The sequence below is a fragment of the Zootoca vivipara genome, chromosome 13, assembly GCF_965207765.1.
Source record: "Zootoca vivipara chromosome 13, rZooViv2.hap1.1, whole genome shotgun sequence".
Lineage (NCBI taxonomy): Eukaryota > Metazoa > Chordata > Lepidosauria > Squamata > Lacertidae > Zootoca > Zootoca vivipara.
This window is the reverse complement of record NC_142596.1, coordinates 36,774,663-36,788,898: the sequence shown is the minus strand read 5'-3', so window position 1 is coordinate 36,788,898 and position 14,236 is coordinate 36,774,663. Positions and strand designations below refer to the sequence as shown.

The 14,236-nt window shown below is 41.7% G+C and overlaps 1 protein-coding gene across 5 annotated transcripts in view; it reads right to left on the bottom strand.

Moving 5' to 3' along the window:
- Window positions 1–14,236, bottom strand: part of LOC118092933 (ankyrin repeat and fibronectin type-III domain-containing protein 1) — a 366,474-nt gene that overhangs the window by 69,176 nt on the left and 283,062 nt on the right. For 3 of the 5 annotated variants that reach the window (XM_035131606.3, XM_088657341.1, XM_060282582.2), the window contains one exon: window positions 10,742–10,870. The exons of the other annotated variants lie outside the window; for them this stretch is intronic. In XM_035131606.3, coding sequence (XP_034987497.1) covers window positions 10,742–10,870 — 129 coding nt within the window. The remainder of the gene's footprint in view (window positions 1–10,741; window positions 10,871–14,236) is intronic. 5 annotated transcript variants of the gene reach the window in all.

The following is a 14,236-nucleotide window of genomic DNA, read 5'->3' as shown; positions in this document are numbered from 1 at the left end:
TAGTGCCGCAGAAGACAGATTCAGGATTCAAAACAACCTTAACAGAATGGAGAACTGAGCCCAAACTAACAAAATGAATTTCAATAGGGACAAATGTAATGTTCTGCACTTAGGCAGGAAGAACCAGCTGCGCAAATATAAGATGTGAAAGACCTGGCTTGCTAGTACTGTAGTACATGTGAAAAGGATCTAGGGGTCTTAGTAGACCACAAGCTTAACCTGAGTCAATAGTGTGATGCAACAGCAAAAAAGGTACTGCTATTATATGCTGCATCAACAGGAGCACTCCCTCCTGTAATGATATGTTGACCACACACAGGATCCATCTAGTCATACCCCCTCAGCATGCTTTAATAAGCCAAGATAAGTGTAGTTGGCTGTATCATTGCAAACACCTTGTCCAGATCACCAGGCTGCTTCTGAAACTGAAACTGCTCCCATGATGCCACAGCATCCCTCACTGCCATGCAGTAGACACAACTGTATTCTGTTGGTTTTGCAGCACATATTTTGCCACTTGCATTCTAGCTATCCAGCCTGTTTCACTGCCCTTAGTTCCCTTGTACAGCAAGAAACAGAACGGGTTCCATGATGCTAGAGAAAGTACCCAGGGAGATTGTGTCAAAAGCCTGGTGCATGTCACTGTTCTATGAGCTTCAAAAGGATTGTCTGCTCTATGCACTGGAAAAAAAAGCCTAAGAGCATTCAGGAATTCCACTAGTTCCTGGTGTTGGACCATCTAAAGCAGTCCATGAGCCCTGCAAAGAGGAATTGGTGCCATAAATCCAAACTACATCAGGAAATAATCTATTCATGAAAATGGGGTGATATCCAGCCCCTCTATTTTCAGAACACCCCTTCCTCCATATGGAGGAAAGACCAAATTGAGAGATTGCCTGCCCTATGAACTGGAGTGATTACAATTTTATTCTTACATTAAAATTGAAAATCCACACATCAGTATGCATGCATCTGTGAGCACATGTGAGTAGACAGATCCACCTTGGCCAAAACCACTCTTAAAAGCATGCAGCTTTTGGAGGGATGGCAAACCTTTAATCAACCTTCAGGCCAAAAAAAGTTAGCCATCTTTGCTTTGCAATATTTTTAGAAACAAACAAACAAACAAACAAAAAACCCAGACCCCTCTCCCATGTCTATCTTCCTACACATTCATCTAGCAACCAGCTTGAATATCTGGCCTCTGGAAATTTAAGTAACTGCCTTTGCCAAAGGCAAGATCCAAGAACACTGGAAGGACCAAAAGTCTGAGATGGTACAACATATTCATATGTACCTAACAGTAAGGACTTTGTGGAACCAGATTTTTTGGGGGGAGGGGCAGCTAAGAAAAGTCTAATAATGAAGTACTTATTTTAGTAAATATCATATGAGTGAAATAAGTGTTTCTCAATACTTCAAGTCTCTCCCTGCCATTTTCCCCCATTTCTTTTTTTACAAGAGGAATTCGGCAGACTTAGTGTATAGTTAATGCTAAACTTTCGAGGGGAAAAAAGCTGTTTTCCTCACTTTTCAAAGTGCAGCTAGTGTGCTGCACTAGCTAAATAAAACAGTCACTGTACCCCAGGAGGGACAAGCTCCTTTTAATGTTCCACTTTTGACAGGGCACAGGCTTGAAAATGTGGGTTGATGCTTGTTGAGATTTTGACCAGATCTGAGAGCGTGAGTGAGGATCTTCACTGGCTCCCAGCATGTTTTCAAGCACAATTCAAAGTGTTGGTGCTGACCTTTAAAGCCCTGAATGGCTTTGGCCCACTATACCTGAAGGAGCGTCTCCACCCTCATTGTTCAGCCCGGACACTGATGTCCTCCTCCAAGGGTCTTCTGGTGGTTCCCTCACTGAGAGAAACAAAGTTACAGGGAACCAGGCAGAAGGCCTTCTCGGTAGTGGCGCCCTCCCTGTGGAACACCCTCCCTTCAGATGTCAAGGAGATAAAGAACTACACAACTTTTAGAAGACATCTGAAGGCAGCCCTGTATTGGAAAGTTTTTTATATTTGATGTTTTACTATGTTTTATATATGTGTAAGCTCCTCAGAGTGGCTAGGGAAACCCATCCAGATGGGCAGGGTATTATTATTACTATTATTACTATTGTTGTTGTTATACTTAAAATTGCAGCATGGGAGATGCCTCCCAGAAGAACTCTGCTTTGCACACTTTGGGTAGAATGCATTGTCTTCAAATCCAATAAACAGAGCCCCAAAGAAACCGACACTACCGGTATAATCCAGTGTTTCTCAAACTTGGGTCTCCAGCTGTTGTTGGACTGTAATCCCCATCAACCCTAGTTAGCAGGACCACTGGTCAGGGATGATGGGAGCTGGTGTCCAACCTGTGCCTCCATGTATAGCTAGGAGTCCAAAATGACTGCCAGGCTGCGCACCTGGTCCTTCAGGGGCACAGTTACCTGGTTCAGGACCAGGGAGTCCCCCATACCCACCTACCCCCGTCCCTCCAAAACAGCACCTCAGTCTTGTCAGGACTCAACCTCAATCCGTTAGCCGCCATCCATCCTCCAACCAACCACCTCCAGAGAATTGTGGTGCAATTGGTAAGACTGTAGTGTTTGGAGATGAGAGAGCCAGGTTCAGAGGCCTGTTCAACCCCAAGACAAAATCCAGAGCACTCTTGGTCATGGCACCTAGGCTCAAAAATCCCCTCCCTTCAGGAGATTCAAGGCCAAACTACAAGTGACATTAAATCACAGGGTTTGCCTCAAGTGCATAATTATTCTTTCAGAATAACCAACCAATCTGCATTGGGAACATAGTATGGGCAAATGGCTAAATCCCCCACCCCAGGGTCCAGATCCCTCTCTCACACATGCTAGCACACTCAGGGGCAAACCACACGATTAACATCACCTGCAATTTTGGCCTTTTCCTCTCACACTTCAGAAAATTTGTCAAAATTTATTCTGCATTTTGATCCCCAGTCGGCTTTTTAAATATGATGTTGGGGTGTTTAGTAATTTGATTGTTATTTTCTAAATTGGTTTTATTGTTTTTTGTTTTCTATTGTATTGTATTTTAATGCTATTTTGTGAACCACATTTATAATTTTCACTTAAGGAGTGGTATATAAATCTTTTAAATAAATAACATAAAAAACAAAACAGCACATGCACACAAACAAGAACATTAATGTTACAACAAATACACTGAAACCAGCATCTTATGTTATGCCTGCAGCTGCAAAGCCAGTGCCATGTCAGCATAGTGAATGTTGACAACAAACTCCAAACTGCTGTATAACCACATCCAGTTGCTTATATGTGGATTATTAAAAAGGGGTGTATGGAAACATGTTGCAGAATTCTATGGAACTTAGGAATGCTTGATCAATTCTATTTCTGTGAATTCCAATGTGAACTATAAATAATAATAATAATAATAATAATAATGTATTATTATTATTATTATTATTATTATTATTATTATTTATACCCCACCCATCTGCACTCTGGGCGGCTTTCAACAGAATATTAAAATACAATAATCTATTAAACATTAAAAGCTTCCCTAAGTAGGGCTGCCTTCAGATGTCTTCTAGAAGTCTCGTAGTTGTTTTTCTCTTTGACATCTGGTGGGAGGGCATTCCACAGGGCGGGTGCCACTACTGAGAAGGCCCTCTGCCTGGTTCCCTGTAACTTGGCTTCTCACAATGAGGGAACCGCCAGAAGGCCCGCGGCGCTGGACCTCCGTGTCTGGGCAGAACGATGGGGGTGGAGACGCTCCTTCAGGTATACGAGGCCGTTTAGGACTTTAAAGGTCAGCACCAACATTTTGAATTGTGCTCGGAAACTAACCCATTCAACACATCACTGACTAATGTGCTGACTGGAATATAATTTCTCCTCTTTTTTTAATCCAGGTAAATGCAGAGGAGGGTCACAACAGGCTTATGAATCAACCCATGTGAAATTGGCACAGAATGATCCATATATCTATAGTGGGATTCCACAGGGAAGATACGCAATTGCTTATCACAACCCTGCTAGAAATAAGTAGATTAACACTAGAGTAGTGCCACAAATTCTTGCTAGGCCCCACAGTGAAGTGACTAATACCTCATGATCAATGGCATCAAAGGTCACAAAAAGGTCTAACACATCAGCAGGGTGCTATTACCAATATTATTCTGAAGGTGACAGTCACTGATAAAGTGCAGTGTTTAATGGATCCAGAAAATGTCCAGCATTTAAGCGTGCCTGAAGCTGGATAGGTTATAACTCAATAATCATATCCAGAAAGGGTAGGTTGGAAACAGCTTGATAGCAGTTAGGAAATCTGCATTCAGAATACCTATTTTTGGGCCACCAGAATTATTTGCATGTAGTAGTCTTGTCACAAATTGGCAAAATTTATTCCCATGACTTCAATGGGTGGGCTTTGAGTAGTAATGCCTTATCAAAATACCTTATCTCAGTAAACAAAGGAATCCCCACATTCCAAAATGTACTCACTTTCACACACCCCACCGTGATTTGTCCACACTGAGATTCACAAGAGCATGCCTGTGCCTTTGGTGGAGGAGCACTGAGCAACCATGTCATTCCCCAACTGCACTGGTATAGTCCACTCTACAACCTCATAATTCGACCACCTCTTTTTGCTACATGTGTAGATGTTACCAAGATTGTAACATGGGGAGCAGTGTTGAAATTACATTTTGAAGAAATACAACTAAATTTGTTGACACCAAATTGGGAGGGGTGGCTAATACCCCAGAGGACAGGATCACACTTCAAAATGACCTTAACAGATTAGACAACTGGGCCAAAGCAAACAAGATGAATTTTAACAAGGAGAAATGTAAGGTACTACACTTGGGCAAAAAAAATATGAAAGGCACAAATACAGGATGGGTGACACCTGGCTTGAGAGCAGTACGTGTGAAAAGGATCTAGGAGTCTTGGTAGACCACAAACTTAACATGAGTCAGCAGTGTGATGCAGCAGCTAAAAAAGCCAATGCAATTCTGGGCTGCATCAATAGGAGTATAGCATCTAGATCAAGGGAAGTAATAGTACCACTGTATTCTGCTCTGGTCAGACCTCACCTGGAGTACTGTGTCCAGTTCTGGGCACCACAGTTCAAGAAGGATACTGACAAGCTGGAACGTGTCCAGAAGAGGGCAACCAAAATGGTCAAAGGCCTGGAAACTATGCCTTATGAGGAACGGCTTAGGGAGCTGGGTATGTTTAGCCTGGAGAAGAGAAGGTTAAGGGGTGATATGATAGCCATGTTCAAATATATGAAAGGATGTCATATGGAGGAGGGAGAAAGATTGTTTTCTGCTGCTCCAGAGAAGCGGACACGGAGCAATGGATTCAAACTTCAAGAAAGAAGATTCCACCTAAACATTAGGAAGAACTTCCTGGCAGTAAGAGCTGTTCGGCAGTGGAATTTGCTACCAAGGAGTGTGGTGGAGTCTCCTTCTTTGGAGGTCTTTAAGCAGAGGCTTGACAGGCATATGTCAAGAATGCTTTGATGGTGTTTTCTGCTCGGCAGGGGGTTGGACTGGATGGCCCTTGTGGTCTCTTCCAACTCTATGATTCTATGATTCTAATGCTCACTTGTCTCTGCAAAATTCGGTATTGTTTGGGGGATGCTGAGCTTGGAGGTCCTCAGAAATGCCAAAATTCTCAGCTTTTATTGGCATCACACATGTTTGGTATCACTGAATACTAGGCCTTAGGTATGGTTTTTGTCTGTCAAAATCAACAGCTTCCATCTCTATATGTCTTAATTCCCATATGGGGAATAATGAGACACACACTTAATCTACCTAAGAGAGCAGGGCAACATTTAATGAATAAATTGTTTATGTGAAAGGCTCCATAGGGGAAAAAAATTAACTGAAAGGTGTGTCACGGACTGCTTACATTGATATAGTCCCTTTGACTCCAGTGGCGACCATACTAAAAATAAGTGATTTGTGAATAGACCCTTTTATAGAGCTACAGGGGTGGGACTGCATGTGTGTGCATATTTCAATATTGCTAAGTGTCAAGGCTGAAATTAAAGAAAAGATGGGGCAACTTACAATAGGAACCACCTCCTTATTTATTTTTATTAACTTACCACCATAAACACACACATTTTATTAATGACCTAGCTGTGAACACCTAGTACATTTGGGAACATGTACCATCTTCTCCCTCAGAACAATCTGAGGGGGAAAACAGCTCTGCTTCACAATGGAAGAGGCTGTACAAGGAACTCTGATGAGTGGGGAAGAACTAAGTGGTGTTGGGGGCTAATGAACAGAGTATATGAGTATTCATTTTACAAAACACATGTGTCAGCTGAACAGCAAAACTTTGGAGGAACCAGAGCACATCCTTCAGCAGAAGAACATGTACTTGCTCCTGTTTCCATACCTTTCACCAGAGAGTTTGGAGTGGCTTACATATAAAGTTGTCAGGATCATGGCTGACCCAGACCCTGGAGAGCCCTCTTAGTAGGAAGAGAACTGGGGTTCCATGTAGCACTTTGCTCCCACTCTAGATATGGAGAAACCTGCACCTGTCCAAACATTGATTAAAGGCAGTGGCAGACCAGACAAGTCTGAAGATGCTGTCAGGCAGCTCTATTGACAGAGCTCCAATCGGGAAGAAGATTACTCGAGGAAAGAGAAGACCAATAATATCATTTGTTATGTACTAAAAGATATTGTAAAGTGGCATCCCAGTGGTGATGGCTTCTTAATCTTTCAACCCCTGGCTTTTTTTTTAAGCTCAGTAGTCTAACCACAAGGCTTCACTGCTTCTTCTCATAATAATGATGTTATATTAATTAGGTATGTATGACAAATTTCTGATGAGCTGTCAGTTATAATGATGCTCTCCCAGGAGGCAACAGAAGGGGTGGGGAAATAATGAGCCCGGATATAGCTGGGGAACCTACCAGTTGTTGTTGTTTAGTCATTTAGTCGTGTCCGACTCTTCGTGACCCCATGGACCAGAGGACGCCAGGCACTCCTGTCTTGCACTGCCTCCCGCAGTTTGGTCAGACTCATGTTCGTAGCTTCAAGAACACTGTCCAACCATCTCGTCCTCTGTCGTCCCCTTCTCCTTGTGCCCTCCATCTTTCCCAACATCAGGGTCTTTTCCAGGGAGTCTTCTCTTCTCATGAGGTGGCCAAAGTATTGGAGCCTCAGCTTCAGGATCTGTCCTTCCAGTGAGCACTCAGGGCTGATTTCCTTCAGAATGGATAGGTTTGATCTTCTAGCAGTCCATGGGACTCTCAAGAGTCTCCTCCAGCACTAAAATTCAAAAGCATCAATTCTTCAGCGATCATCCTTCTTCATGGTCCAGCTCTCACTTCCATACATCACTACTGGGAAAACCATAGCTTTAACTATACGGACCTTTGTCGGTATGGTGATGTCTCTGCTTTTTAAGATGCTCTCTAGGTTTGTCATTGCTTTTCTCTGAAGAAACAGGTGTCTTTTAATTTCGTGACTGCTGTCACCATCTGCAGTGATCATGGAACCCAAGAAAGTAAAATCTCTCACTGCCTCCATTTCTTCCCCTTCTATTTGCCAGAAGGTGATGGGACCAGTGGCCATGATCTTAGTTTTTTTGATGTTGAGAGCTTCAGACCATATTTTGCGCTCTCCTCTTTCACCCTCATTAAAAGGTTCTTTAATTCCTCCTCACTTTCTGCCATCAAGGTTGTGTCATCAGCATATCTGAGGTTGTTGATATTTCTTTCGGCAATCTTAATTCCGGCTTGGGATTCATCCAGTCCAGCCTTTCGCATGATGAATTCTGCATATAAGTTAAATAAGCAGGGAGACAATATACAGCCTTGTTGTACTCCTTTCCCAATTTTGAACCAATCAGTTATTCCGTATCCAGTTCTAACTGTAGCTTCTTGTCCCACATAGATTTCTCAGGAGACAGATGAGGTGATCCGGTACTCCCATTTCTTTAAGAGCTTGCCATAGTTTGCTGTGGTCGATACAGTCAAAGGCTTTTGCATAGTCAATGAAACAGTAGATGTTTTTCTGGAACTCTCTAGCTTTCTCCATAATCCAGCGCATGTTTGCAATTTGGTCTCTAGTTCCTCTGCCCCTTCTACCAGTAAAGTGTCTCATATACTTTCAGCTCTTCAACCCATCCAGTGATGTATCAATGATGGGCAAGATTTGGAGGCCCCTTGCTTTATAGTCAACCTTTGCTGTAGAATGTTTGGGCTTGTTCACTCAGAAAGTAGAATGTGTCTTCATTAAAAGTTTTGGTGGCACTACATCTATCCTACATAGTTAGCACTCATCACTTACTTCCCACATGAGCCCCGGAGCGTGCCTGCTGCACAGGCTAGATATCAATTCATGGACTAACAGGGTAGGCAGGAATAACTCTGCTGACTGAAGCAAACCTCAGAAGTGTTTTAACTCCAGAGACTTCCTCACATGCTAACAAGTAGGCTTGCTATCCACCACCATCACACTAAGCAACAGTAAATTCTAAATTTTACATTGGAACAAATCAAATTTCCCTTGCCATGCAAGAAGTGGGGATTCTTTGGGTAAGGGCTAGAATTCTGTCCCATTCACAGAACCAAAGGCCATCTATGCCACCTATAGACTAAGGAAATCTTCAAATCCAACATCTTTAACAGTATAGTTGTTATTATGGGCATTACAAAGGGCCAAGCTAGATGTTATACACATGGCTGCTGCTGAAAAGTGGACACCTATTTAACTTTGTGTTTGTAATCACTAATAGAACTTATGCATGTCCTGATTTTAGAGCTGGACAAAACCCCCTAACCTCCTTGGACCTTTCTTTACAAAAGGAGCGAGCTATTAGGTGACACCCATAGAGAGAAAGCCATTTGGTGATCAGGAGTTATGAGGTAGTCAAAGGTTTTTCTCTTCCCCCATCCCATCTTAAGAAGCATTTTTGTTTAAAGATAAGAGCCATTCCAAGTGGCTCTTAAATAAAATTCTTTTTTTTAATAGGGAGGAGCCCTCAGACCACTTCCATTTCACCTCCCCCCTTGAAATTCCACCTCCTGAAGCTTCCACTGCCACTGTCTGAACTTTGAAATCAAATATGTGTTTATGGGAGGGAGGTATTGGTTTTTGTTCCATTATGTATTTTGTGTTCTTATTTTGTACTTTTAATGTTATGAACTGCCCTGTGGTCTTTGGATGAAGATATACACATTTAATAATAGAGATAGATAGATAGATAGATAGATAGATAGATAGATAGATAGATAGGGAGAGGTTTTTTTGCTGCAGCTTCCCCTCAAACATCCAGAATTTGGGCCAAATTTTGGTTGACCAAAATGTCCAGTCGAGTCCTACTTGATATTATAGCATTCCATGTTTCTCTGTCTTCTGCAAGCAGCAGCCAATGAAGTGGAGTAAAGTTGGGGAAGGGAAGGATATGGGTAAGATTTTTTAAGATGCTATGGAAAGGGAGGGAAGACATAAAGATGTACCTAGTTACCGTTTCAGTGGAAACTGTGTGCCACTGGTCTAAAATATCACAAGAGAGAAACTTGTCATTCACCCTCACCTGCCTGAACAACTTTCTTCCTCATTTGGGCCTTGCTGAGCTTGTTTTGTTCCAGTCCTGAGTCCCTCCTTCATGACTTGCTGTCCATTTTCTACTTTATTCCAAATTGTGTGCTGGCTTCACAACATTGCCTCTTTGTTTTGGCCTCCAACACTGAATTTCTTCCTCATCCTGGACTTGATCAAGGCCCAGCTTTGCTTTAAGCTTGGGAAAATCCACACAATCCAGGGATAACTATTCATAAACTGATTTCCATTTTTATCTTTGTAAAATTTAGATGAGGTTATGTGAGTTGAGAAGAGAGTTAGTTATCAGATTCTAGCTTACCACTCCTTTAAATCTAAATAAATAACTGTGTCACAGTAGGGCTGTTGCTAGGTGGTGTGGCTAAGGGATCTAAGGATTTTTTTTATTTTTTTTGTAATAGTCAGGGTTTTCATGTGATATGAACTGTGCAGTAATATCCTCTGACTCTTGATTGTATGAAGAAGTTTTTGAACATGCCCAGCTGTTTTATTTTACAGCTTGGACTAAATCTTAAGATGGTGAGTGCATCCTCTGAACAGTTCATCACAAGTACAAATTGCAATTTGGCATGCCATCATGAACCTTTTTAGTTTGAACTGAGCAGCCATGTGCCAAACTGCAGTCTGTACTTGTGATGAATGATTCAGATGATCCACATGCTGTGAATGTGAAGCAACAGACTGAAAAATTAAGCATTCTGCTACAAAGCAGTTCTGAGAATCAACTCTTTGTTTAGCTTGCTTCTGACTGTGTGGCCTGTTAATCTTGGTCCTGTGGTTTGACTTGGAGTGAGTTTGCAGAGTTTACCATTTCCTTTTTGGAACACGTGAAATGCAGACATGCACCTGTTAACACCCTGGGACACTACTGGCCAAGGCACATATCTATTTGGAGAAATGCATCTCTGCACACTAGGTGCATCTCTGATCTCCACTAGGATCACTTGCAGATGCATCAAGGGTGCCTGCTGTTTTAAATGTGACTTGCCCTCAGATGGATTCTTATATGGGCAAACAGTTTTAACTCAATTTGCTTTAAATGTGCTGGTTTCTCCCTGGCATAGAAAAGTGTAACGGCAAAAAGGTCAAAGTGTGGCAATGCATGTGGTATGATTTTATTCTGTCCTGAGCCCAACACTGCATCTCTTACCATTCAATGCTCAGAGACCTGGGACGGAAGGCAGACAGCTCAGCTGAGGCATACTCAGCTTTCCTTCGCTTCTCCTGCTTCTGTTTAATTGATAACCGGTGTGTGAACTTAGAAAGGCTGCCCTCAGACCTGGGGAAGGGGGAAAGGAGAGGTGTTAACTTCATCATAGCATGACAGTAACCAAAGGGAATGGGAGGAGCAAGAGCCCAAGATGGAAAGGTACCGGTAGGTGGCTGAATCTTAGAAAAGGAAGGAGCAGAGCAATGAATTCACAGGACCACCTACTACTATAGGTGGTTCATTGCATGTAAAACTAGCCTGATTTACTCACATAGCTAGGCTTCCATCAAATAAGTGTGAAGTGTGGCTTTCTTCTACACTTGCATGGAATACTGTTTCAAAGTGGAGAAACAAATCAACAATAGCTATTTGGTTTTTGTAATCTGCTCTGAGACCCTTTTTGGCTAAAGGGTGGGGTATAATTACTACGGTATAAACAAAAAATGTTGAAAACTGCATATTTTAACTAGGCAAGTAAAGCATTTTTTTAAGGCGACAAGACATTTTTATTAAGGAGTCTGGTGGCACCTTTCAGTCTTAAAGCACAGGTTGAAAGTTTTGAAGTCACTGATTTAAGAGATATTCAGAATGAAGGTGAGGGAGTCAGCAAAGAAATTGCTAAAGGTTAGTAAAACAAAAACAGCAACTTCGTGGTCCTCGGTGTATGCATCCATATTGGTATTTACTTGTGTGTTACATATATATCTAAGCCAGTACATTTTTGTGACTTACTTTAACCAAGCAAATTACCTCAGAAACATTTCCCAGAAAAGCAGCCCCACTGTCTCTCTTTACAATACTGGAATAAACCTCAAATAGCTAGCCATTATTCAGATATGTTTTTAAACATTGGCATCTTCAATTCATTAACTCTGGTTATTGATATATTTTTCAGTTTATAAATTTGCTGTTCCTCATGACAGAGTGAAGGCAGTTTTTTGGAGGAAGCCAAATGTCTAAATATTACCACCGAGAAAGAGTAGGCTTGGGCTTTTTAATATCATTCTTTAGAAATAATCATTTATTTATTTTAACTTTGATGGAAGGAATGGGTAATTGCCTTTTTTATGGCGGGAAATGAAGCAGCTTTAAAGAAAATACTGGAGGAAAAGATATCTGATTAGGAACAATTACACATCTCATTAAAGCCTGCAAAACAGAACCCATAGCTCAAAAGCTATCTGTCATTAAATTTCTCCCCTGCAATTCCAAGTCAAAGCTCAGGTGGTAATGAGTCATATTTCAATTACTGTAACTAGGTCTCAGTAAAACCAAACTCATACCTCGCAGGCTTTTTCTACATTCAGATGCTGAACAGAGCAATGGGGAGATATCCAAGTGATATGGTTTAAAGGCTTAGATGAAAAACTGCCATTTCACGCACTGCACAGGTAGGTAAAATTTCACTGTAATTTCTATTCATTAACCACACACACATTTACCCCTTATTCTGTTTAACAGCCATTCAGTAGGTTATCTAGCAACACATGATGTCCTGTGATCAGTCACATCTATCTGTGATCTCCTGAGGCACTGTACTGTTCTTAATATTCGGTTGGAAGCCGCCCAGAGTGGCTGGGGAAACCCAGCCAGATGGGCGGGGTATAAATAATAAATTAATATTATTATCATTATTATTTGGAAAAGGTATCACTGCCAGCCTAAGAAGAGCCTGTTGGATCAGGCCAATGGCCCATCTAGTTCAACATAATTTCTCATAGTGATCTGAAAACTATAGTCTGAAGTTTACAAGATGAATCCAGAGACCCCAAAGAGGACCCTAATGCCCTGTGTGTTTAAGATCTATTACATAAAATGTTTGTGCCAGCTTTCCATGCAATAAAACATAGTGACCATAATAACTTTGGGTGAAAGCAAATGGTGTTTACATCAGGTCACTCTAAACAAGATTGCTGCCTAGTACTGTCATACTTGGCAGAGTAATAAAACAAAACCAAAGGAAGACAGCCTGCACTGATTTAAAAGCAACCTTTGGTCTTATTTACTGTGAGAGATTATAGAGCAAACTGAATTAGACTACTATGGTTAAGAGACGGTTGCTCTTTAAAAAAGAAAAGAAAAAAGGAAGAGACAGTTGCTCTTGAGCCAAGCTTATATCAAAGCACATCAACCTAACAATACAGACATACCCTCACTTAACGTGCAATCAACTCATGTGTGACCGCAGATATGTGTAGTACTGGGAAACAAATAAATAATTCAATTCAAACCTGGAAATTGTGGGAGACCTGGAAAGTCCTCGTGGCTCATGAGGAGACCCTTCCCAGAGCCTAAAGGGGATGTTAGTGAACCAAATTCCATAAATAAAGGTTTAAAAGGCTTTTTTTTTTTAAAAAAAAGAACTTGTGGACTCCAAAATGGTGTGCAGAAGCTCTCACTGCTGCCACACAACCCCGTTCAACAGCTGTTGGGTGCAAAGCTGTATCGCAGTGGGCTTGGACACACTGTTCCCTGCCCTTTCTGGCGATCTGGAGGCAAAGGTATAAAAGAAAAAAGTGCTTCTGGTGCCTTTTAAAGCACCCTGGTTCCCTACTCTGATAATCTGGCAAAAGTGGGGGTGGGGGTGAGGGGAATGTAAAGCCACAAAAGGAACCAAGTCATGGAACTTACCCCTTCAGCCAAGGTACAAAAAACCAACTGAAGACGGGAGGCAAAGTGATACAGTATATGGTAATTCACAAAGAACCCCCAAAACCAAAGGTAAAATCCAAAGCAAGGAAAAAGCTCAGTTTCAGAAAAAAAGGGGGGGAATCAAAGCACATATAAAGTAACTAAATTTATTCGGCACTGAAAAGACCAGAGGCACAGCAGAACAAAAACAAGCATTTAGAGCAGGCACCCCCAAACTGCGGCCCTCCAGATGTTTTGGCCTACAACTCCCATGATCCCTAGCCAACAGGACCAGTGGTCGGGGAAGATGGGAATTGTAGTCCAAAACATCTGGAGGGCCGAAGTCTGGGGATGCCTGATTTAGAGGCTTTTTAGGGGGTTCTCCTCACTTATGGGCTTTTCCTTTATGCATGCAAGGCCCCCAGAATATAACTCCCATGTACCTGTAAGTGGTAGTCACCTGTGTTGTGGTAACAATGGTAATCTATTTGCAGTACTTTCATCCACACATGGAACGAGTCAAAGATATGTACTTGCGCCCACCTTATTTATACTTTGCTCATCTTCCCATACTAAACACTTTCATCCTTTTAAACTAAACACTTAATTTGGAAGTTAAGCATAGCTCATTAAGTAGCTTGGCATGCATATACACTATTCACTATTAGCTCCAAATCTGCTCCTCTGCCTCTCCAAAGTCTATGGCACATCAGGTGCTGCTTGGTTATTTTGTGTTTGGACTGAAAAGTGAGTTAATGAGAAAAAACCATGATGCTGGTTTAATAATAATAATAATAATAATAA